The sequence below is a fragment of the Glandiceps talaboti genome, chromosome 11, assembly GCF_964340395.1.
Source record: "Glandiceps talaboti chromosome 11, keGlaTala1.1, whole genome shotgun sequence".
Lineage (NCBI taxonomy): Eukaryota > Metazoa > Hemichordata > Enteropneusta > Spengelidae > Glandiceps > Glandiceps talaboti.
In genome coordinates, this window is record NC_135559.1 from 6,885,809 (window position 1) to 6,912,469 (window position 26,661).

General features: G+C 35.4%; 1 protein-coding gene across 1 annotated transcript in view; it reads left to right on the forward strand.

The window, feature by feature from the left end:
* The first annotated feature begins 2,257 nt into the window (after positions 1-2,257).
* Positions 2,258-26,661, forward strand: part of LOC144442196 (uncharacterized) — a 39,162-nt gene continuing 14,758 nt past the window's right edge. Inside the window, exons 1-15 of the mRNA XM_078131477.1 lie at positions 2,258-2,328; positions 8,182-8,306; positions 9,043-9,165; positions 10,522-10,653; positions 12,101-12,214; positions 13,374-13,511; positions 16,319-16,435; positions 17,406-17,504; positions 18,281-18,394; positions 19,099-19,221; positions 19,852-19,995; positions 22,241-22,486; positions 24,332-24,435; positions 24,696-24,783; positions 25,714-26,412. Coding sequence (XP_077987603.1) covers positions 8,228-8,306; positions 9,043-9,165; positions 10,522-10,653; positions 12,101-12,214; positions 13,374-13,511; positions 16,319-16,435; positions 17,406-17,504; positions 18,281-18,394; positions 19,099-19,221; positions 19,852-19,995; positions 22,241-22,486; positions 24,332-24,435; positions 24,696-24,783; positions 25,714-26,412 — 2,320 coding nt within the window. The 5' untranslated portion in view covers positions 2,258-2,328; positions 8,182-8,227. The remainder of the gene's footprint in view (positions 2,329-8,181; positions 8,307-9,042; positions 9,166-10,521; positions 10,654-12,100; positions 12,215-13,373; positions 13,512-16,318; positions 16,436-17,405; positions 17,505-18,280; positions 18,395-19,098; positions 19,222-19,851; positions 19,996-22,240; positions 22,487-24,331; positions 24,436-24,695; positions 24,784-25,713; positions 26,413-26,661) is intronic.

A 26,661-nucleotide genomic window follows, 5' to 3' on the forward strand; every position in this document is an offset into this window, starting at 1 on the left:
GCTGTGAGGACTGCAGGTTGAAATATGTAGAAGAAACTGGCAGATCATTGAGGGAAAGAATAGAAGAACATACTGAATCACTCACAGAAAGAGCCAGAAAATCAGCTTTAAGTGAACATCAAGAAAAGACGAGACATGCCATTAGTAGGGGTCCACTCATTGACAAGGTAACAATGTCTCCCATCACAAGGTAACAATATTAGATGGAGAATCAAGAGATCAATACATAAAACTGCTTGAGGTTATACATATCAAATTAACGGGAAGAACACTGAACAGGAATGATGGTTCCACTCTACCAGATCTGTACCTACCATTGCCATGGGAGGAGACCTGGGGGAACCGGTTCTAACTTATACACCACCTTAGGCTTGGGGTCATGACCTTTTTTAGGTCATTGCCTCATTCCCAGATGAAGATGGCTGTTAGTGATCAAAGTATTGGAAGACTCTGATATTTTGTTGCACTGTTGATTGATGAAATTAAGTTTTGTTGAGAATTCTACACAGTGAATGAAACTATTTGAACTTATAAAATATTGCAGTATTGGTTATTCCAATTTTAATGAATTTATTAAAGTTGTTTTATCATCTGACACACGTATTTGCTTGGGGGTCCCATGCTACGAAAACCTAGCCAGTAACTAGGAGTGATCAACCAGCATATCCCATTATTGCTGTCAGCATCAACGGCTCTTGTCGGAAAATGCTCCTCACCCTTGCTTCCTGGTACACACACTCCTTTAACAGTTACAGAATCTTGCGTCTGTTCAAGTTCATGTTGTCTGAAACTTAGCCTAGTATTTAGTTGTGTAGGGATGTTGACCAATGTCTCCCATCGCGACTAGCATTTACAGTTTCGGTCATGTATCAAGTACAACCCAGAAGCTGATACGTATTCATATTAGGATTATTGTGTGTGTGTGCACCCAACCTGGAATCTATTCCGATCTGACATCAGAGGACCAGGAGGGCCCTAACCATCAGAATGGAACTATGTAACTATGCAACTCTATATTGGAACTTAAAATTAGATTATGATTCCAGAAGTGATGTTAAACCACTACAGATATGTCTATTTCCATTGATCATGAAATCTACTCCTTCGTGATTGGCTACTCCTGTTTACTGAGACAGGTTCGTTAATATTTACTAATAGTCATTAAGTACGATTCCACCTCTAAATTGGTTCTAATCACATGGTAACGCTACTGATGTCATCTCTCAGTGGGTAAATTAAAAATTCCCCAATCAGATTTTGCACCATCTTTTCCATCTGTAGTAGCTTCATTAAAGTGAAAATGTGAGGATGAATACTGGTGATAATGGGAGATGATAGTCGATGGGTTTGTCAGTGGCTAAGTGGTTAGCTAGTATGCCTCTTACCACTGAAGCCTGGGTTCAAACCCACCAGGTGTTGGCTGGGTTTGATTAAATTTACCATGCTGTAAGTAAGAAGAGTGTCATTCAGTTTGGCTCTACCGTACAACGCAGGTTTTCCACGGATACTCCGATTTCCTCCTGCACTAACACTGAACCAAAGGAGCCTATAAATGGAACTAGCTTCTATTGGTTATCCAATAAATAAATAAATAAATAGGGATGACGTGATAGAAGCATATAGACTCGTATTTCCAGGCTATTTCATCATAATTCAGTTTACACTTTATAAGTCTTAATATCTTGGAAGATCATGTGACTCAGCTAAGTCCAAAAGCTTATGAATCAGTATGGAATTTTTATATCCAGAGTTATCAAGTTTAAACTCTGTAAATTAGTGATGTATAACAAAATAACAAACAAACAAAACCACTGCATCCAGACAAGAACTGATGAATTTTGTTTGATGTCTGAATTATTTATAAGAGAAATATGAATTATTTAATTCACATTCTTGGAATCGGCATGAATCGTTCCCTTAACATGTCGAGATTATCTGAACCACGGTAGAAAGTAGTTACACAAATCCTGTAAATCAATCTCAATTGTTCAGCCCAGCATGCTTTCGTAAATTCAATGCGGATTTTAAACCGTCAACAGTTGTTACACCATTGATTTGTACCAAGCAGTGTTTTTTGCTATGGTTGGGTATTGTCAGTCATGCTGTTAAGACAGACGTCAATACAAAGAAAGTACATTCTCCATTGTGTGACCCCAAGTGACCTTGTATGACTTTAGTAACCCAGCATGGTCAATACGTACCAGTTGCTTATTGTGTTCACCTGTCCTATTGAGATGGTAATGAGTGTGGTGTATTATGTCCAGGGGAACTGTAGACATCACAGCCTAGTCTGGGATAAGCCACAGTTTGAGGCACTGAGTCCTAAAGGTAAGACTAGCTCTATTTACTTCTCTGGCGATGTTTTACCTCAAGTCAAGTATAAATTGTGTACTTTAACAATGACTTAGATCTTATAGCTGTTAACTTTTCTATAATCTTTACAAAATATACTTAGTTATAACTGGGTTTTAGTAATGGGATAGAAGTAGTTTTAATTTCACATATTAAATCCACTCTTTGCTGACGGTCCTGAAAACAAAATCACTGACAAGGAAATATGTGATTTGATATTACAGTTCATTCTCAAGTTCTTTCCAAAAGCTTGTAAAAGGATAATTGTCAATAGACCTATATTGCCAATTATTAGAATATTTTCTTCAGTGTCGTTAGGGAAGAATTGCACAGTGTCACGTATGCTCAATAAATGAACTTCTTTCATTCAGGAGGGAGGGGGTCTGGCGTCAATGCGATTGCTGAACTTCATTTTCGCACTTCTAACCAAATTTCGAAAACTTTCACGCCTTCAATGATAACAGCACCTGTATTTAGTAATGAGATATTGATAAGTTGATTAAAATTTACTTCTAATTTGTGATACAGTGCTGAGTTTTCGGTTGTATTTTAATGTGTTTATAACCGTCATGTTTTTACATTGCATCGCGATTGTAGTGGTGTGAGCGTTACAATTTTCATCATTATGGTTGACAACATATATAATCATGTTGATGTCACTCTTGTGAACATTTGTTTAAGGGAGGGGAGGGGAAAGGTTTTTTTTATAGTCCTAAAGGAATAATAAGTTCATTTTATTGAAATACCAACAACCATAAACCTATGAACATGTAAAGACGGTTGAACACCAGACCATCAGGATACAATTTATACTTAATTTGTAATATTCTGTAAATAATTACAAAAAAGAATTTTCATAGATTTTTGAATTTTTATGGCAAGTTAAAACAGTCGCCATTACTCCAGCTTTAGTGTTGTTGGTGTACCTATTGGTAGTCTAAGAATGTAAAACTATTGTATTAGCTATGCATACACCTGAAAGTACTCAACTAATTTAGAGAAGTTATGAAAAACAGTCGTATCCATTGCATGACGTGAGGTGAATGTAAAACATGACAACGTCACACTATCACCCCTTTGACATAAAGTGCGAGACTCTCTGTTATTTATTTATCTCACAATGAAGTCGAACCAATGATGAGGTCTATTTATGTCCAATTCTATAGTGTTGTACATTATGTATGTATAGGGTAAATTTCTTTTCTATCACCAGCGTTTTTGTTATTATGGTTTATAGGTGTAATCTACCTGTCAGTAAGTTCCTTTAGTATTTTATGGGTCCCAAAATAGCATTATGGTACGGAAATCTGAGCAAATTTTTCAAAATGTTTCCCTCTAAAATGATAATGATTATAATAATACGTACCCTACGATTCCTTTTGAAAGGAGTAATAGAGACTTGAATGAAAGGTCTTTACAAATATACATATTCAAAAAAATGATAATGATTATAATAATACCCTACGATTCCTTTTGAGAGGAGTAATAGAGACTTGAATGAAAGGTCTTTACAAATATACATATTCAAAAAAATATATATCTGTCACTTGTAGTAACTTAAAGTGACAGATATTTAAATTCATTTAAAGTGAAAAATGTTAAGGAAATGGTAGTCATGGTGGGGGACGATACTTAAGTAATAGAAGTATGTAGAATCATATTTCCAGGCTATTTAATCGTAATTCAGTTTAAATTTGATAAGTCTTTAGAAGATCATGTGACTCCGCTAGGTGCAAAAGCTTATGAACCAGTGTGGAATTTTATAACAAGGTCTTTTTATGTTCAATTCTATAGCGTTGTGCATTATGTATGTAGGGTAAATTCCTTTTCAATCAATTTTTGCTGCATGATTCATGTTGTTTTATGAGACGGATCTTGTCAAGTAGAACAAAGATAAAAACAACAAGAAACCAGGACATACACACGGACATCGTCTCTCAGCTTTTGTTATTTAAATTACCAAAGTGGAGTGACTATTAACATGAGTTAAGGTACAGCATTATCTCTTTGTAAATATGAACTCAGCCGTTGATTTCCTTTAACAATTCACTTTTCTGTTACCTAATTAGCATTCATTTGGATTTGGGGAACAAATCTGTATTGATGATCAAAAATTTCAATAAAAAAACATTTTTTTTCACTCTAAATTTGGTTGCACTTTAGTCTATAGTTCCTATCTCAGACCACTGTACAAATCTATAGTGGTCTGAGTTCCAATACAGTATCATTACCATTTATACCTCCACTCACAGTATAGTTCCTATACAGTATCATTACCATTTACACCTCCACTCACAGTATAGTCAAAGTCATTACTCTAGAAGTCCTGAGATGCATGAGATGCAATTTAAAATTCATCCACAGCCACTCACACAGTCATTAACATCATGTCTTTGTTAATCAATCACAAAATTCTAACCAATAACACAGTCCCTCATAAAGTTATGAGTGCTTATTGGGGGCCGTTATGTAATGCCCAAATATGATATATTTGTCAGCTCAGGATGCTAATTATACACTGTTATACATCACTGTAGCAGCTGGGGGTTCACTGATTTGATGAACAACTTTGTGTGCTGATTGGGGGACTTGACCAGATATGGTTTAGTTAGTAACCACGTCAGCATCCAGACTAGTTTCACTTTTACTTTAGTAGGTAAAAACATTGTGACTGCAATGTATTTATAGCCACAGCACTTTTGTAATGCATTGATTCATACACAACAGCAAATACACCAGTATCTATATTACCTGTATTTACTCAAAATTTACCAGTGAAAGTATTCATATTTCCAGACTGCTCTATTTGAGCATGAATTTTTTTCAGCTATAAAATAAGAATAGTATAATTAAGTTAGAGCAAAAATGCATACATTCACAATATGTGATGAACTGAAAATTAAATCAACCAGTTTTTAAGTGGCCCAAAATGTGTAAAAGGTTTGTTATTGTACATACAATAACAAAGATTAATTTCTTACACATTTTTATGGATGAGGATTTGCTATTTATTTCAGATTTTTGATTTATAAAAACAATTTTATCATGGCTTCCTACTTGAAAAATAAACGTGAAACAACAATAGCAAATTCTGTATTTGTAACTCAATAAATTGCAAGGTGTGTAAAATCTTTGTCTTTTGGGAGACTGACTTATTGCTGATACCGGGATGTACCAGCTTTTCAGATGTACAACAAGTAACACTGAAGTTTTCATTATTGTTTCATTATATTTGCCAGATGAAAAAAAAACTATTGGGGAAATTGTGAAGTTCTTGTAAATAGCTAAATTACCAGTTCAAGTCATAAAATGCTCTAATCAGACAGTTGTTATGACTTCAAATGGAGTGTCAGAGTGTCTTATGGAACAAACATCTTAAAGTAACATCCTTGAAAGGAGTGTACATAAGTCTTAGAATTTGAATAATGGTTGAATGATACAAAATCTTTGGTATTTGTTAATTACAAGATTAGTAACTGTAGTATTGTACCCTTCCTAATTAAGGGTGAGACTAATAATATATGGTCTACCAGGGATACACTGATTCTTAGCCTTCTTAAGCAATAAAAGCCTATGCATAATATTAAAGGGACACAAGCTGAGTTTATACATTTTTCCATAAATTTTGCTGCATGTTTAAAAAGTACTCTGAATATTCTACTTTCTAAAGCGTACTTAACCATCACTTATGAATGACTGAACTCAAACCTGGTATGAAGATATACCTAATAGATTATTCAGGTTGCAGGTTTGAGCCCCATCTTTGCCGTTTGTTTCTGAGTGGCTAAAGTCCTTGGGCAAGATTTAAACCATGACTGTGCCTCAGTCAACCCAGCTGTATTATTGGGGACCTGGTAGGATAGAGGTTGCAATGTGAATGCTTTTAATCCAATGTGCTTATATAGACTGCAATGGATTGTATGCTCCTCAGGGAGTTGAGGAAGTAAAGGGCTGTTGTGCCGCTATATTGATCTGAGCCAGGGATAATAATTGTAAAGCGCTTTGAGCATCCAGACTGGCTGGGAAAGCGATATATAAGAACCAACAATATTATTTTTAATTTATTATACGTTTACAAAAATGTTGAGGAAATCCCTTCAATACAATCCTCTTTTCAAACAATACCAGAAGACCATTGTAATGTCATTGAAGGCATACATCTACATTATCATTAAACTGGAACTAAGTTTAATCAATTTTTAGACAAGTATTTTCTGAAAAAAAAAAGTTTATAATATCAGCTTGTGCCACTTTAAACCACATTCTAATTAGCCAATTATTAATCCCAGGTGATGTACCTATAAACATTAAAGGAGGCAAAGACTGAATTTCTACATTTTTGTGCATAATTTTTTTATGTATAGTCAAAAGGTAAACTCACAATATTCTACTTACTGATCGAAGCACACTTGCAATTGAAAATTGAAATCAAACCTAAAATTCACACCATAAATTGTAATTTTTCATATATTTACATATCATTAGCATATAATTAGTATATTTTTGTCACCCTCCATGGGTCGTTTCAACTCTACATTTTCTTGGCTTTACCAAAACATATAGTTTGATGGGTGGGGGGGTGGGGGGGGGGGGGGTGGGTTACTATTCTAACTTTGGTATTCAAAAGCTCCAAATTGATAACACCTGAATAATGCATGATATAATGGTGGTTGATAAAGAGTTAATGTTCGAAACACCGAAGAAAGTGGCAATATTATTGGGAAACAATTAAGGGATCTAACGTTCCACACAGTTATAATGATGCCTAGAGATAATAAAAAAAAACCTCTTTGCACACCTGAAACACACTCTCAGTTTTAGTCACCGACTAAAGTAAAACATGGTTGCAGCATAGAAGAGAGAAATTAAAGACCTTTCAGAAATTGCATGGGTTGCCATGACGTCATCAGCTTTGTTGATTGCTCATTGTAGAAAACAATAATTTGAAAAGAAGTCATATCCTTCAACTCTTGCTTTTGTGCCAACTCTCCCACTTCATTCTTGCAAACCAGAGCTGTTATATCTTCCACGACAATACGAAATAACAAAAGTAATCTCTTTTTAAAAAAACTTGAAATAACCTCTTAGTGGGTGCAGTGTGTCTTGGACGGTGGCATAAAAGAGGTTGTTGTTCATGACAATGGTCCCTCTTAAGATATATAAATGATCCAATGATGTAATTCATCATTAAAAAATGTTGACAAAATCCCTACTTTGCAATCAACTGTTCCAACTTGTAATGCCAGAAGATAGTTAGTTGTAATGTCATTAAAGGCATGCATTGACAATATTAACATTTTACACCATAATATTTTCACTCATGAATAAAAAAGGTTCTCTAATTAACCATTTTCAGGAGCCAAATCAGACAGGTGTTGTGGTGTATGAATATTTTTTTCTTAGATTTTTACCCCAGAGAGTTTTTGTGGTTATTATGATAGGCATGTGCCTACAGGAAAATTGAAGTTGCCTTTGAGTTGGCATTTCATTCATGGCCTGATCGAGACATGATATTTGTCAAGAACATACACAACTTCACAATCAAGATAGACATGGGAATGTGCAACACTCAGTTTATTGACATTAGCATACCTGTTTACTATATGCTGTGGAGATGCATCATTAGCTTTTGAAGTCTTCGTATAGGGTTAACGATTAGTTGAATCTTGACAGCACAGTAAACGTTGCTAATATGATGTACATTTAGACTCAGATGATACACTATAATGACGTGCCTTTATAAACTTACACTTCATGATGATTGCACTGTATATTATTCTATAACTGTACATCAAAACTTATCAAATGCCTACACTCTTTACACTGCAGGTGAACTGTTGAGTGTATAGAACTCAACTGACACCTTTTAACCAAGATGGCCGGTGTCTTTTCAGTACTGGGTGTATTTTTATCACTCCTTACAATCACTTCAGCACAGTTGCCTGATTTTGGAAGTAAGTACAATAAATTGCGTTCTGTTTAATGATAGAGGTAAATATGGTTCTTGTTATAATCTTGACTGAAAATTTACTTATTGTAATTGATGTATATATGTACAGTATTTTCACATAGACCACTCGATGTTCAAAATTGAAACAAAGAGAACCACCAAACAATAACGATAACATTGTTGTCTGCGCTCAAGTTATTTTCAAACAGAGCATTCTGAAGTGCTCTAATCGTATGTTTCGTCACATTACATGTTCTCATTCGTTGAGTAAATTTACTCCGTGCTCTCATTTTGTATGAGAATACCTATGGTACTGCATCAGATGTAGATATCTGGTGTTCACAGAACAAAGGACGAACAATTAAATGACAATAAAAGTAAAGGATGTAAATGAAGAAATGCACCAAGTTCCCTCCATCAGATTTTAATCATGTTAAGATTGCACATGACATAGTGATTACATGTTTAAATGCTGAATCTACATATAGTAATTTAAAAAACAATTTTATGAACAACTGAACACTTACTAGATAGTTTAGTAATTAGTGCTTTATAGTCATGCCAAAATGTCTTACTTTGCCCTTATCTAAATACAATGTACAGATTGAGCTTCATAATCTTGAAAGGCGCCACCAATGTACAGACTCTACTCATACAATAAACTTTTGTTTTTTGCCACAAGCCTACTTGTTCGAATTCAACTATTGATGTACAACCTGTTTGTTTTCACATTTCTGCAGCTGATAACTGTGACTCCAACCCATGTCAGAATGGAGGTACATGCTTTGACGCCCTCATTACGTACATATGTGTCTGTCCTGATGGTTTCACAGGCAATACATGCAGTGAAGAGTATGAAGAGTGTATGTATCTTTTTTCATCTTTCTTATACCCTCATGTTTAGCCTCTAATAACGATGCTTCTCAAAATGAGACCTAAACGTCCCTCTAAAAATCTTCTTTTTACCCATGTAGTCAAGAAAATGACCACAGGTACTTGAAGAAATTGGTTTATATATCCTAAAATATAATAACGAAATAAACCTGTGAAGCGTAGTCGTAGTCCCATTACTCTCAACCACAACTATTGGTCAAGCAACACAAACAGTTACACTTTCAACCCTAAGTCACACAACACAATTACAACAACACGAAAAAACACCGGTACATTTGCTTGCTTGCAGTATTAAACAGAAATGAGTCAAGTTTCATGCAAAGACATACAATATACATGTAATTACAATGTAGTGTCAGTAACTTAATTATCAATTTTGAAAGTACATACACCATAGGAGCCCTGGATCTCATACCTCACTTATAGAATGCTACACATTATAATGATCAAGTCCAACTGTTACTGATACAAGATGATGATAAAAAGCATGGCATGGCACCTACAGCATTGCCAGCCCCTGTTGTTCTTGTATTAGTTATCTTGTTTTTACCTTGTTTTGTTGTTGTTTGAAGTTTTCCTTGGCTCACTTCATCAAGCAGACACATCGATGTTTATATATATATATATATATATATATATATGAACTGACAAACCTGCAGAATCGTCATCATGTTAGTGTGCCTGGTTCTCCCCTCATCCTAATCATTGCTAAGAACATTTATTCCTCGATTGGACAATGCAAGAATGGAATCTCCCACTCACTGTCCATTCAACAAGCAAAGAAAATAGACAGTTTCAAATCTGCCTAAATTTCCAGCATTAATATCACTGATCTCATATAGATTTTGCTCACCTGAACACGGATGATGTAAAGGAAGCTGCCAGTGGCACACCTGAGTGATGATAATTCCTCTTTGGATATTTACACAGTATATAGAAGAAGAAGTAGCAGTTGAATCTATATGAATTGTTTCAAATCATTAGGTTGCAATGGAAATCTTCACCATAAGTTGAAGAAGGTATATATGGCCGATGGGCCATAAACATCTGTTTCCAGGGGCAATTGATTGTATGTCTTTGAACACGGTATGATTATTACGGAGGGAACTTTTAAAAAAAAGACTGTACATAAACATATAGAATTCCATCTTTTATCCTACTGTGTTCAACAATCTTATCTAAGGTGTAAATGACGTCGACAGTCTCAACTGGCCAAATGATCGACAAATTGATTATTAAATGTATGTTATATACAGTCTTCTGGTGAACACTTCATGTTTTAGCTTTTGGTGTAGAAATTAATAATTTCATTTTTTTTTCATCAGCGTCTGATCCCTGTAGTTCCAGTCCATGTGAAAATAATGGGACCTGCCTTTCGTTTGGATATTTTGATAACTATCAGTGCATATGTGCCATTGGATTTTCAGGATTAAATTGTGCAGACACAGTAACAAATGGTAAGTTGATATACCATATTCCTATTATTTGAAAAACAAAAGATTGTTGAATTTGGCCTCTAGGTGTGCTGTCCCACTGGATATGATAGATTTAGTGATATCGCAAGAAATGGTGAAACTACCATTTTACAAATTATTTGAAAAACAAAAGATTGTTGAATTTGGCCTCTAGGTGTGCTGTCTCACTGGATATGATGGATTTATAGTGATATTTATATGGCAAGGAATGTGAATATACATTGTACATGTAGATGTATCATATTTCAATTATTTGACAGAACAGTTTTGGGAATTTCTTTGTTTCTAGCAAATTGCTTGCCTGTGTTGACTATTCAAGCCAACCATGTCATTCTATTAGCACCCTTATGGGAGCTGATGTCATGGCATTGTGTGTGAGTGATTGTGCAGAAATTTTGTTCCACTGTTATCTCAACAAGTGCTGAAGAAAATGTTCTGCAATTTGCTATGTGGCATTGTCAGCCAGTAACTTAGGGCTGGTTAGTTTTTGGTGGGAGTGGCTTGCATAATTAATGCTAATTGATATAATTGATAATTTTGCATAATTAATGAAATTTTGAAATTAGGACCTATAGGCTATACCAAGGAAGACAGCATCAAATTTGATGAAAGTTGCTTAAGATATTGACCGAGCAAAGATATCATGGTATCAAGTCAATTAATTACCATTTTGCATATTTGATGAACTTTTGCAATAAGGGATACATATCTCTAAATGGGAGCATTTTCAGTTCATCTTCAGTTGTATCAAGGTATAGGTTATTACTATACTTTGTAAACTACCATGATATTTGTGTCAACAACTAAGGCAAAAATAAAATCATAATGTCTGCTTCTGAAAACAATAGGCTTTGTAAAATTGGTAGGTAGGTTGGATCTTTTTTCTTTTCTAGTCTTTGTTTGAGAGTGTGCGTGTGAGGTGTGTGTGTGTGTGTGTGTGTGTGTGTGTGTGTGTGTGTGTGTGTGCGCGTGTGCGTGTGTGTGTGTGTGTGTGTGTGTGTGTGTGTGTGTGTGTGTGTGTGTGTGTGTGTGTGTGAATGACTTAAAGTCAAAACCGCAGAGCCAATTGGTTTGATATTTGGTGGGGATGTTGCTTGGACAAGCAAGTGAATAAACATTCAATTTTTCTTCAAATATGCTTAGCAACAAGACCATGCCCATAGCAACAATCAAATAATGGTGTATACCGCATGGGTAACAAATGTGGATGGCATGTTGATGAACATTTTTTTTTTGAATACCGCAAATTTTAAAATTGTGCTACAAAATTTGGTGTCTTATTTCAAAATGACCATGAACAGTTAAGCTTCCATATGGCATTAAGTTTGGAGAAAAATGAAGGGCTTTGATTTTCAGGGAAAATTGTCCCTGATTGAGGCACATATTCTAACTTTTAATCTCTTTTGATTTTCAATATTTAATTTTCTAGATCCTTGTGATAGTAATCCTTGTCAGAATGGCGGTACATGTTTTAATATGTTCCGTGGTGATGACTTCGTCTGTTCTTGTCCATCACAATTCACGGGTACAACCTGTAACGATTGTAAGTAATGACTTAATTATCACATAGGGGTAAGCCATATTGATACCTTTTAATAGCCATTGAAATATAAAAAGATTTGTCAGTGCCTGAATTTAATAATGATAGTAATAATGTTAGTTTTTATATAGCACTTTCCCACTACGGGCTCAAAGCTCTTTACAATTATTACCCCTGGCTTGAGGGCTTGCCCAAACAGTCTAGCTAATGTTATTTTCAGACCGGACATTCCATTGAGATTAGTGGGTTGGGCTATGTATGCATATATATACTTTAATATATTCAATCTCTGCATGCAGGTGTTGACAAACACTGTCATTAGTATGTCTTATCAGTTTATGGTAATTGTGTTTGATGAGTGTGTAGACGTTGTCATTCACACATTTTAGTTAACACATTGGTGGTTATTTTTACAAGCCCCTCCCTAAGATGAATATGCATGAAAAAATTAGCTATTGTCCTCTGTTTGTGCTTGTCGCTAATATGGTTATCTGATTGGCAGTTATTTATATCCTGATGACATTTGCTAGACCTCGGATGTTCCATCCTCGATAGCGATTTTCGGGTGTGTGTCATATTCTATCGGAAGAACATCCGAGGTCCAGCAGATAGACTAGGGCAGGCCTAGAAATTGTAGTTCCAAGGCAACGTGACATTACTTAACTTAGACTGCAATAAAGATATAAATTATCATATTGTTTTATATCACTTTAACAGTGGTTGTATCATATTGTATTAGATAGTGTGGCGTCATGAAGGGTGAATGGTTAGTGTGACTGGCTTGGAATCTACAGGTTGCAGGTTAGAGCCCTGTTGCTGCCGCTGTTTGTTTCTGAGTGGCTAAAGTCCTTGGGCAAGATTTGAACCATGACTGTGCCTCAGTAAACCCAACTGTATAATTGGGGACCTGGTAGGATGTAGGTTGCAATGTGAAGGCTTTAATCCTATGCGCTGAAATGGCTGCAATGGATTGTATGCTCCCGGGGAGTTGAGGAACACTTAAAAGGGCCATTGTGCTGCTCTGATCCGAGCCATTGGTAATAATTGTAAAGCATTTTGAGCACGGTGCGGGAAAGTGCTATATAAGAACCCTTCATTATTATTATCATTATTAACATAATGGTTCTAGAGTTTAACATTAGTGTTTTTGTTTTTTACACAGTACTAAATTTATGTGACAACTATTATTGTAATGAGATGGGTAAATGCTATATAACAACGAATGCTGCTAATGAAGAAGTGGCTCAGTGTGAATGCACAGATGGATTCTATGGTTCACATTGTGAATACTCACCGACAGGTAGCATAAATATTATACATTAATAAACCACTCCTCTAAAAGAATTGTATTCAAACCCCACCTGTCTTAGAAACCAACTCATACTCAGGCAATTTAACAACCTTATGATAACATACATATCAGTCATTTACCCATTTATGGCCAAACAAAAATCTCTTCATATGTCAACAGTGCTCAAACTGAGAGCCAGGAGTTTATTCAGGATGTTTAAAACTATATGTCAACACAATAATCTATAAGCTGTTGTGATTACTAGTACATTGTGTTCATGGACAACATTTGTGGACCATTTATTAGTCCCACCAAACCCTGATAACAGGGGTTGTTCCCTAGTTTTCCATTAATTAGCCCCACCAAACCCTGATAACAGGACATAACTGGGGTTGTTTAACCTAGCACATTGATTATATCATGACATTCTTATATTTTTGTCAAATGGCATCTCACCTGTCGAAACATTTACTTTACCACAAATTTTAATATGTTATCAAACACATTTTTAGACTACTGCATGACTAGAAAAAATGAAACTACAGTTTTATTTGTGCTTAAATTCGTGTGCGGCTACTTGCATGAAAATAATATCCCCCCTCCACCTCCCCCCCACCCCCCCACCCCACCCCACCAGTACTGAGCTTAAATCTAATTTTTATATCATAGACATTGGAATGAATGTGTGTAAATTTAAATTAAGCTGTGGTTATTGACTCATGTCTCTAACTACATGAAAGTTACATATAGTATATGTATTGTAATATTTTGGCAGTAATACATTGTAAATCTAAAACCCCATATGGCAAAACCCACTAGTTTTTTCAAACTTAAATGCTAAAATTGAGAGGTTTTTCTGAGAGTTGATAAAATAAAGTTTGATTATTGATGGAGGGGATTCGAATAATTGTCACAATTGTTTATCTGTTCTACGTGGATTTTTCTCTGTCCATCCTCTGCATTACGTCATTTCTCAGACATGCAATATCTGATTTTCTTTCAAACCTGCCACAAAGGTGACATGTCATATGAAACATAATGCATTTGTCTTTGTTTTGGGTAGCACATTTGACCAAATGGCAGCCATATTGTTGTCAAAAATCAATATTTACATGTACAGCAAAACTCAGAAACTGTAATACATACAAACTCTGTTCTAGTGTCTACCCCTATCATGAGGTACATTAGCTTTCTTTAACGGAGATATTGACTTTTGACCTTGCCCTTGGCCTTCAGGGTCTATTATCAAAATCTATCCATTTTTTGCCTATCACAGACACCGTTTCAAATTTATTTGTCGCCAATTTGTTTTAAATCATGTCCACAGGTAATATAGGAGAAGAAAAGTGTACAAATGTACCTTTTAACTGAATGACAGCCATATTTGAAGTAACAAATCAATGTAACTCAAAAACCTTCAATACATAGAAACTCCGTTCAAGGGTCTAACCTTATATATCAATGCAAGCTTTAATCTTCTAAGACAATTTAATCTTTGACAATCACGTACCTTGACCATCTGGGTCAATTACCAAAATGAAGCTATTTTTTGCATAGTGTAGGCAGTCTGTAGCATTTATGTATGGCCAATTACTTTGAAAATTATGTCTCAAAGATATGCAGAATAAGAGGAAAAGAACACATTATGGTACCTTTGGTGCTCACATAATTTTTAACTGAATGGTGGCCATAACTGTAATGAACAATCATTATTTACCGTATAACTCAACAACTTTAATACATGGAGATTCCATTCAAGTGTACTTTTGAGACCACGACCTTTTACCTTGACTTTCATCTTCAAGTTCAATTTTCAAAATCCAGCCATTTCACAGACTCATTTTTAGTATTTATTAATATCATAACGAGGCAAAGCCGACATAAGCTCACACAGAGTAGATTTATTTGTGACCAGCTGCCTCACGATGATATTGTAGATTAGCACCCTCCACATGTATAAGGTGCATAGTATATAGAACACACTTGCATAGTCATTGTGCCCCAATGCATCCTTGGATAAAACCACCAATAAAAGATTGCATTGTATGTAGGACACACTGCTTACTAGTACTTGAGCTGCTGCATGAGCTATTACAACTGTTACCACAAATTTCTTTTAAAATCATGCCACCATTCAGTCACATAGAAGTATATTATTTGAGGGGACTGTGTCTTCTATGAAGACTTGTGTACATTGTACACATGTTGACTAACCTTATTCTGGGGGACAGCATAGACGTCTGTTCCCCTTGAGGGCCTGTTCATCACCCAAAAGCCAATCTATTTAGGTCTAAAAATCTCAATTTTGGTCAAAAATTCATATCTCTAAAACTACATTGGTGCATTGGACTGAAACTTGGTGATACCAGACATAAATGGGCAAGTGAATAAACATTCAAAAAATGTATGCAAATATGCCTAGCAACAAGACCACACCCATAGCTACTGCCAAATGATGATGTCTATTGTAAAGATAACAACAGGAATTAATGGACAAAGAATTAACAATCATTGTATGTTTGCAAATGTATGCAAATATACCTCACAACAAGACCGCACTCATAGAATCAACCAAATGGTAGTGTATATTGCAAAGATAACAACAGGGAGTCTCAGTTAAGCAAGTGGATGAACATCCACAAAGTACATGCAAATATGCCAAGCAACAAGAACATACCTGGCATAGCAACAGTCAAATATTTACATATATGGTAAAGGTTAACAACAGATAACCATACACAAAAAAATCTGTACAGTTGTGCTTGTAACAACACCATTGGCGATATCATTTTTCATTTTCCTATCTTTTTTTCCAGAACCATGTAGCACAAATATGTGTTTAAATGGTGGAACATGTATTGCTCTAGACATGGCAGATTTTACCTACTGTGCATGTCCCCCTAACTTTACTGGATATACATGTGCCACACCAAGTAAGTAATTGTTAACTTTACTGGATATATAGGTACTACACCAAGTAAGTTACTGTTAACTTTACTAGATATGTGTGTACTATGCCTAGTAAGTAATTTTTAACTTTACTAGATATGTGTGTACTATGCCAAGTGAATATAACTGTAGACTTTACTGGATAATATATGTGTACTACGCCAAGTAATTAAGTAGCTGCCAACTTTACAGGTACCTAAAATTATTACTAAGAAGTGGTGTTGTGTGACACATATTTAAACTGATGTCGAATTGAGTTGATTCAATACGAGGAACACAAGACAGTGGTGATGCTGATGTCATCTTTAGCTGTACTTTTTATTTTTAGAAGCATGCACTGAGAAGACTTATTCCTCCCAACTCTGCATCACACAGCCTCTCTGAAATAAAGCGTTGAATATGGCAAATCTGGCTGTACATTGTGTTAGGCAGTTACGAAGTAATCACACAAGTTAACAGCCTTGGATTAATTTACACCATAAAGTAAACAGTCATTGCTTATTCACATGGGCAGGTTGGCCCTAGCTACTCTCCTCATGAACAAAACAATGCTGGGACAGTTCATTGTTTCAAGGGGTGTTAAATTCCTAATTAAGATTTGTTTTACATAAAAAATTCATAACGCCTCCCTCCAGTACTCAACGAACCTCTTCTATGCCAGATTTTGCTAATAATTTTATTTCAGAGCTGTCGCATGATGCAGCATTAATGATAATGACTTTTCTGCATCCTGAATTACAGTGAAGATAAAATCAGTCTCATCTGTGTAACAGCCATTATATATCATCTGTTGAAAGTCAGTGTTAAATTATGGACACTACATGGGATATACCATCTGCTAACCAGACAACAAATTCCAGTCTGTCTTATTTGGGACATGGTTGCATGTATTATACTTCAACAAGTGCATTCTGACTCTTATTTGATATTTTTTTTCTTTTCTTTTCCATATAGTTAATCAAACGTGTGATCAGCCATGTGAACATGGAGGTATTTGTACCTACGGTTTATGTTTCTGTGCTATTGGTTACTTTGGTGTATACTGTGAAGAAAGTAAGTTAATGTCCTGATGGGTACTTTGGGTTATGCTGCAAAGAAAGTAAGTTAATGTCCTGATGGGTATTTTAGGGTATACTGTCAAGAAAGTAAGTTTTAATAATGTCCTGATGGGTATTTTAGGGTATACTGCAAAGAAAGTAAGTTAATGTCCTGATGGGTACTTTGGGGTATACAGCAAAGAAAGTAAGTTAATGTCCCGATGGGTATTTTAGGGTATACTGTCAAGAAAGTAAGTTAATGTCCTGATGGGTACTTTGGGTTATGCTGCAAAGAAAGTAAGTTAATGTCTTGATGGGTACTTTGGGTTATACTGTAAAGAAAGTAATTAAGTTAATGTCTTGATGGGTACTTTGGGTTATACTGTGTTGAAAGCAAGTTAACTGTCTTGATGGGTACTTTGGGTTATGCTATGTTGAAAGTAAGTTAATGTCCTGATGGGTATTTTGGGGTACTGCAAAAAAGTAACTTAATGTCATGATAGGTACTCTACAAATAGTTTGTTTTATGACTGTACTGTAGGTATTTTAGACTGTATTTTGGGCTGTACTGTAAAACTTTGTAATTAAGTCTGAATTGTTGAAGCAAGTTGTATTGTCATTAAAGTACAATGACTAGTTTTGTTTCAGGCAGAATGTCTTAAATATTTTATGGGTATGGGTATTTTAAAGGTTACAATTTCTTGATCACCCAGTTAGTACAGGATTACAATGATATTCAGTTCAGCTTGCTGTACTGCTCCTTACACTTATTTCTCACTGTTATTTTTCTAGGTTATGACCACTGTCTTAGTAATCCTTGCCGGAATGGCGGTTGTTGTTCTAATAGAGCTGATGGCTATACATGTTATTGTCAAAATGGATTTTCTGGTCAAAATTGTGAACAAGGTATGAACTTCTTATACTAGTGATGTTAATTTTGGTTAGTAGATTGTCACTGTGATGCCACTCCAGTATTACCATTGTGAGATAACAGACGGAGTTCTCGACCAACCATCACATTATACATTGTGTACCATGAAACATCACTTAACCCCACCATCCAACCAAACATCAATATCACTAACATCCAACCAAACATTGCGTATCACCAACATCCAACCTAACATCACTTAACTCCACCATCCAACCAAACATCACTTATCACCACCATCCAACCAAACATCACTTATCCAACCAGACCTCACTTATCACCACCAACCAACCAGACATCACTTATCACCACCATCCAACCAAACATTTACATAAAATATCTCCTTCATCCAACCAAACATCACCTATCAGGGAGAGATTAATGTGATTGCATTTATATAATAATGACAGTCCTTGAAATTTCTTCATTCAAGCCAATGATGGTATATCAATGAAGAACCACAATGTAATTCAACAATTTCAGTTTCAACAAATTATGAAAAAAATAAACAAAACAGATTTTATAAAACTCAATTTAGAAATACACTTTTGTGTTTAAAGAATCGAGTCAAAGAACTAACAAGTACCTAGTTTGTTTATTTTTGTCACTGTATGATAATGCTTACAATTATATAAGTTCATTTATGTGTATGTGCATGTCTATGGTATTCCTTTCATAGGAGTTGAACCATGTCAGAGCACTCCTTGCCAGAATGGAGGTTTCTGCCACACAATTACACCTTATGAATTCATGTGTACATGTGCAGAAGGTTGGGAGGGTGAAGATTGTGGGACTCCATCAGGTAAGATTAACTGGGTGATATATGTATGTGGGACAGCAGGAGATAATAAGATTAACAGGGTGAGATTCGATGTATGTATATGTGGGACTCCATCAGGTAAGATTGACAGGGTGATGTATATGTATGTGGGATAGCAACTGGTAGGTTTTTTGCATATAATATGTGATTCTTACCATTTTGAGAGGTCATAATTTCAAAATTAATCATCTAGTACTTTTTAACCTTACATTGTACATCAATCATCTAACTTTATTAAAAGCTACAACATGTACTGAACATTTTTGTTTAAATGACATATACATCCTGAACAGTATTGAATCACCTGTAAATAAATGTATTTGTGTAGCTGCACACACACACACACAATATGATACGGTACAATGAAATCAGTTTTGGGTCAACATCATAAAAACACTTGCCTGAATGCAATCACAATTTTAACCTGTTACAATTTGTGAAATGATTGATCTCTAATTATTAAATTAACAGAATGATTAATTATAGCTATTTTAACAATTTTCAGTGAATGATATTGTTGATTGTCTGATCATAAAATAATACACCACTTGCAATTAGTTCAACTTTAAGCAATTTTCTCTTATACACAATACATTTGTTTTATATGAACAGTCGACAGAGAAGGTGAATGCCCCAATGGAGTTAGTGAACCTGGATGTGTGAGTAATTGCCGTGAAGATTTCATATGCCCAGGTCGGCGGAAATGTTGTTCCAGTGTCGAATATTGCATGTTGTGTATGGAACCAGAATTGCCAGGTACTTAGCACGACAATTTTAAGGGGAAGGATATATGGGGGGGGGGGGGGGGGGGATTACTACCCCTGGCCAGGTCTGGTAGGGGTGTGTCAACCCCAGACCCCATTTTAGACCCATTTTGTCCTAAAATCCATTACTGGGACAAGCCATTAAAGAAGCAAGTCCACTTGTTATCAAAGAGTACCAATATTTACACATGTGATGATGGGCTCTTACATAACACAAGTAAACAGTGTAGTTCACAGCGTAAGATCATTTCTAAGGAGTGGGTCAATTGAGGCAAACCTTATCTCCGTCTTATATCAGTTGTTATCAATTTATTAGGCTATTATAAGTAACACTACAAACAGCTTTAGAGATGCAAACAACTTTTATGACACCCGTTTTCGTCAGGCAAGCCCGCGGGTTTGTTGCACTTGGACCGTTAATGGCTTGTGAATGTCATGCAATACCCCATTTTAAACCATTCAAATATTTAGAAGACCCCATTGTAGACCAAAATACATATTCACCGGTATGAAAATATCAACCAAGGTCAATTAGCTGGAGGAAATACCAAGGAAATTCCTGGAAATTTCGAACTAGTCGAGAATTTATTATGTGGTTTCTTCCACGACCTCGTTTTAAACCAAACACAAAATCGAAAATTATGTAAAGTGGACCCCATTTTAGACTCCTTATCTCTAAAAATACAGTACCCATCGCAGACCAAAGGGTGAAATCCCCACCCCAAAGGGTAACACATGTATATTTAATAAGCAGGATTACCCCCCCCCCCAGGGGGGATATTACCTTGTGAATTTACTTTCTTAAACGTAAACATGGCTATAAAGAAGATAAATGTGGTTGATTTCATTCATTGTTTTGGCACTTTGATCTGAGTTTTGTAGAGTCCAATCACTTTAGAATACATACATACATACATACATACATACATACATACATACATACATGCATGCATGCATGCATGCATGCATACATACATACATACATACACATACATACATACATGCATGCATACATACATACATACATACATACATACATACATACATACATACATACACATACATACATACATACATACATACATACATACATACATACATATACAGAGACCCTCATATTCCAAGGGTGTGACATTAAAGTCTCGTAATATGAAATCCATACATTTCATACAACTATAATTCTGATGTCAGAAGTAAACATAGTACTTAGTACATTAAATAACTACATTAAATTGTTTGTAAACATCAACCTATTGTTATGATGTTGTTGTTCAATGTGAAAGTGTAAATCATAATTTTGTAATGGAATAATAAGACACCTGTGAAATAAGGTTACATTGACTAATCTATGTTTTGTCCAATATATGATGCGGTCATCAAAGATTAATAGTAGATAAACCTCCTTGCACTCCTGTCACATGGTCACCTTTTGACACAAACATGTCAACTGCATCCATGGTAATGACAATGCTATGACGTTACACATACATCACGTTTAAACTTTAAAACACCATCACACATTTAGATTGCATCAAGTATATACTTGCTGTGGCTGCCATACATAATAAAACATGTGAAAATATGGTTTCCTGTTCAATTCATGTACTGCAGAGTATTAATCATCATCAGTGTAAAACGTGAACAAATACAGCTCGTCTAAGGACACATTACCTTTCGTACAGCCACTAACGTACATACATGTCATCATTACAACATCGTAAAAATGTACATTTGTGATAGTTGCCCCACAGTGAAATTTTTGTCAATTGAATATATTATTAATAATTTTTGAATAACTTTTGACAATGTGGTTTTGAAAACTTCACCATGTTTTGACATTTAAACTTGCCAGTGTTAATGTTGTTAGAATATGAGCCGAGCTCTATACATAATCGCCATATCTTTGTTGGTCAGTCTCTCGGTAATTAATTCACATTTTTTCTGATGAAAGTGTCTGCTAATTGTGTTTCTCAAAGAAATAGTCACTGTACTTGAAGAATATTAACATGTCTCCTCATTGACAAATTGTTCCCTTTGTGAAAGTCTGTGGTGTGATTTTACTGATCTCTCTCTCTCTCTCTCTCTCTCTCTCTCTCTCTCTCTCTCTCTCTCTCTCTCTCTCTCTCTCTCTCTCTCTCTCTCTCTCTCTCTCTCTCTCTCTCTCTGCCATAGCTTTACCATGGATATAAATAAACTTAGATAACTATATCTACTATTTTATGTTTTCCCATTTACAGGATCCTCAACACTTTGTGAGAGAGCTAGAGCTGATGCAATGGATATACTGGACAACAGTTGGCATTATTATTACTATGATTTTGATTTTTATAGTATGTACATCCCACAATGCACCGACAGTGGTGAATTTGAATCAATACAGTGTGATCAGTATGGATATACCGGTACTTGTTGGTGTGTTGATAATGACGGTGTTGAAATAGACGGTACTCTTACAAGAAATGAAAATCATCCTTTCTGTCCAGGTGAATGTTCTATTTCCAATTTAAAACTGTAAGCCTTTGATGTGTGATTGCTAGTGAGACATACCTTCAGTATTTTTACGACCGTTAGGCCTAATAAAAAAAAATAGTTTGGTTTTTGGGTTACCCGACCCCCACCAAGTTTTTCACGCCGACCCTAAATTGTTTATGTATTCGAACAAAATAATAAAAACCATGAAAATTGTGAAGTCTTGCAAGAAATAGTGCAATGCGGAAACTGATATCAACTTAAAAATACAATATAAAACTGTTCTTCCAATCTGTAATGGCTGTACATATGATGAGAAGAAACCAATAGCACAGAGACCGTATGGAAAACATCAGAAAACATTATAACTACCTGAACTAGACTCTCACATATGAAAAAATATATATATACTAGTATATAACAAAAATGAAATAAAAAATCTACCTACCCCACCTATTATAAAATTGAGTTCAAACTGAACCACACAGTTTTTTTTGTTAGCCTTTACCCTAATGGACTTTAATAGTAAAACGTATACTTAAAGTATTCCTATTCCATATTAAAAGTATACTTTTTCACTTTCAGGTACATTTTACAACAATGTTCGACCAACTGTATCTCTTTAGCCTGTCTCACGCTGTGCTAAAACTACCTACTATAGCAGCGAGTTTCTCTATTGATCACAGTGTAATCTTTCACTCCCAGATGTTTAATTAGTGTACATTTCACCAGTGGTGTTTTAAGTAGAGACTACAGGGTAGGGACACTGTGGGATATCTAATCTGGTATAAACAAAGTCCAATGTAACGTATTGTGTTCTAGTTGTTCATTTCAACATCTAATGTTGGAGTTGTTTGTTTACCATCTGAGTGAAGTGAGTGAGTGTATGTGTAATATTTTATTATCTGTGTAGTGACTAGCCAGCCTTGGTTTTATCAACAATTTGCTTACAATTAAATATCAGGGAATGAAAGATTACAATGTGATCAATAGAAAAACTTGCTGTTTAAGTACATATAGTTAGTTTCAGCACAGCTTAAGACAGGCTAAGTGATACAGTTGGTCGAACATTGTTGTAAGTATACTTGAAATAATGTTGTTATAAGGTTAAATCAAATAATTTTAATCATACTGTGAAGTAAAATAAATTTATACTTATTTTGTACTCATGTTTGAACTATATTTATTTCATTCTTATTTTTTAATTGACGATTTCAAGTCAAAACATTAAAAAAAACTGCTCATGATCACACAGCTATGACTAAAATGATGTCAACTTATGATAGTCACATTGTGATTGGTCATATCTGTTATTAATGGTGGCAAACTGACTTATGATTGGCCATGTACACATACTGATAGTGATAAAAAGCTGATTTGTGATTGGCTGTATCTTTTATTAATGGTTGAAAACTGACTTGTGATTGGCCATGTACACATACTGATAGTGATAAAAAGCTGATTTGTGATTGGCTGTATCTTTTATTAATAGTTGAAAACTGACTTGTGATTGGCCACACATACCAGTACTGATAGTGATTACAAGCTGGCTTCTGATTGGTTATATCTATAACTAATAATTGAAAGCTGACTTTTAATTGGCCACACATATTGATAATTGATTACAAGCTGGCTTGTGATTGGTCCCTATATCTATAATTAATTAGTAAAATTGACTAATTATGATGCCATGGCCACACATACTGATAGTGATGTAACAACCTGGCTTGTGATTGGTCATATCTATTAGTATAAAGCTTACATACAAATGAGTGTCTGTTCATAGGAGCTGATAGGTGTTAAGAAGTATTTAGCTTTCAATTGCGTGACTGACCCTTGACCTTAATTGACCTTCATAGACCCCAGCCATTGTCCTGAGTTAACATGTGAGAAGAGCTGTCAGTTTGGTTTTCAAGTGGATAATGTTGGATGTAAAGAATGTGAATGCTACGACCCATGCAAGGTAACAAATACACTGATTCTATTAAACATTAACAGAAAAGTTCAAAACTCTTTTGTTGTACCTCAGTGGAGAGATGAAAAATTGGTACAGTGTATTTTTCAGTCTTTTCGATTAATTCGGTATGCATTATGAAAATTTGCCTGTATGGTTTCTGGAGTGGCATAATTCCCTTTACATAGTAAAGTTTAGACAATCTAACAAAGTCGGTGACTACTATATAAATGTAATCCATTCTTTTAATAATCTTGATGTATTATTAGGAGTTTAAGTGCCCTGCATACACAGGTTGTATTGCTATCAAAGTGGATTGTAGCGGTGGACTTTGTTTTGGTTTACCAGAATGCATTGGTAAGTTTTTACTATGAGTCTCAATCTATATCGGAGAGTACCACAAATTATTACATAATGTATCAGTTATTAATTTCACCATTGCACACATACAGTGCAATACTATAATTTAAATATTGCATACCTGCATGCAAATGATATGGAAATGTGGACATGTTTGTTTGTTATACACAAAAGCAAACAATCAGACAGTATCATTTTACCCATGGGTGATGCAATACTGTTCATGGTGTATGGTATTGTGAGTAAGTTATTGTACCTATTTTAAAACAAGAAAAACAAAAAAAAATCCACTTACAGTTTTAAGTTTTAACATAAAAGTGTAGCAATCGCTTTTCTTGGATGGCTCAGTTAAAGTTCAAACAAGGCGAATTGTTAATATTTCTTCCAAAACGCCATCTTCAATCACTCTTCCACTCGTTGGGCATTCAAGTTCACTCGCACATATCAAACATCAGTGCCGAAGCGGTCATACTTGGTATATGAATATTATCTCTGAATAGGTAGTGTTTCCAATCTAGTGTGTTAAAGTCTGTGACACGATCACACACATATAGATGCAAATACAAAGAAATAAGGTATACTGACTTTACTACAGCATGATTAGCAGTTAGGTACAGGTTGTTTCGTACGTCTGCCAGCTAGTGTGCAGTCTCAGCTGAGGAGCCAACTGTTCGTCACTTCCAAGTATTAAAATACAAAGGGGTAAATGACCTCCACCTTACTTACTGTGGGTGGAATTTTGTATCTAAGACTCCCAGATACAAAATGTTTAATTTAGCATCTCACTTTACCTTTCTCAAATGTTAGGACAGCAAAAAAGGACCTCTATTTCATGCAAAAACCTCCCTGTATTACTGTTAATATAAACTCTGTGGATTGTCTTATTTAAATGAGGTATTTAACTATTAAACCTTTAAAATCTTTCAGATCAGTGTTACTTTGATTCTCTGAGGCAGATGTATGGAGGGTATGAATCTGACTGTGGTCTTGATGGTGGTGATGGTCGCTATGATGATGGTGGTCGTGGTGATGGCCGTGGTGATGGTGGTGGTGTTGATGGCCGTGGTGATGGCCGTGGTGATGGTGGTGGTGGTGATGGCCGTGGTGATGGCGGTGGTCGTGGTGGTGGTGATGGTGGTGGTGGTGACAATATTGGTCCAGCAACGCGATGGTACTATAGAAGTTCAGATGTTACTTGTCATCGGATCCGTCAAACAGAGACCTGCATGAACCAGACCTTAGGTTTCTTTGATTCCTTACAAAGTTGTCAAAATGCCTGCCAGAATAAATTTACCAGGAATATAACTATCACCCTCGGTTCTACCATAACGCTACCCTGTGAAGTACCAGTGGTGTTTGAAAACAGTTTTGAGTATGTGTCATGGTATAAAAATGATGGCCACTTGATAAGCTTTCCTCCTTATTATGGACCAATAGATGATTATTGGTATGAAGACCAATATGCTGCTGAATGGCCCTGGCCTTATCCCCCACAGCGTTACAGTATTGTCAACAATACCAATCTACAAATCACAGACATTCAACCCAATGATCAAGGCAGCTATATGTGTACTGCCACCTACACACAAATCTCTTTTACCATGAGGTATAATGTGAAGGTTGCAAGTAAGTATTACCATGTAGTCGGATTAAATATGGATCGACAGATCAGATACGGAAAAATAATATACAACATTGCAACAATACAGACATTTTAAAAAGTACTGTAAGAGTTAAAAATGCAAATTGAAACATGTTTATACACAGAAATGTGAAAACCCAGTAAAACTTTTTTGTAAAACTGACCCATTATACTTCCATCACAATTCTTGCAGTCAATTGGTAGAGGGATACAACTGAGTCAATCGCATGATG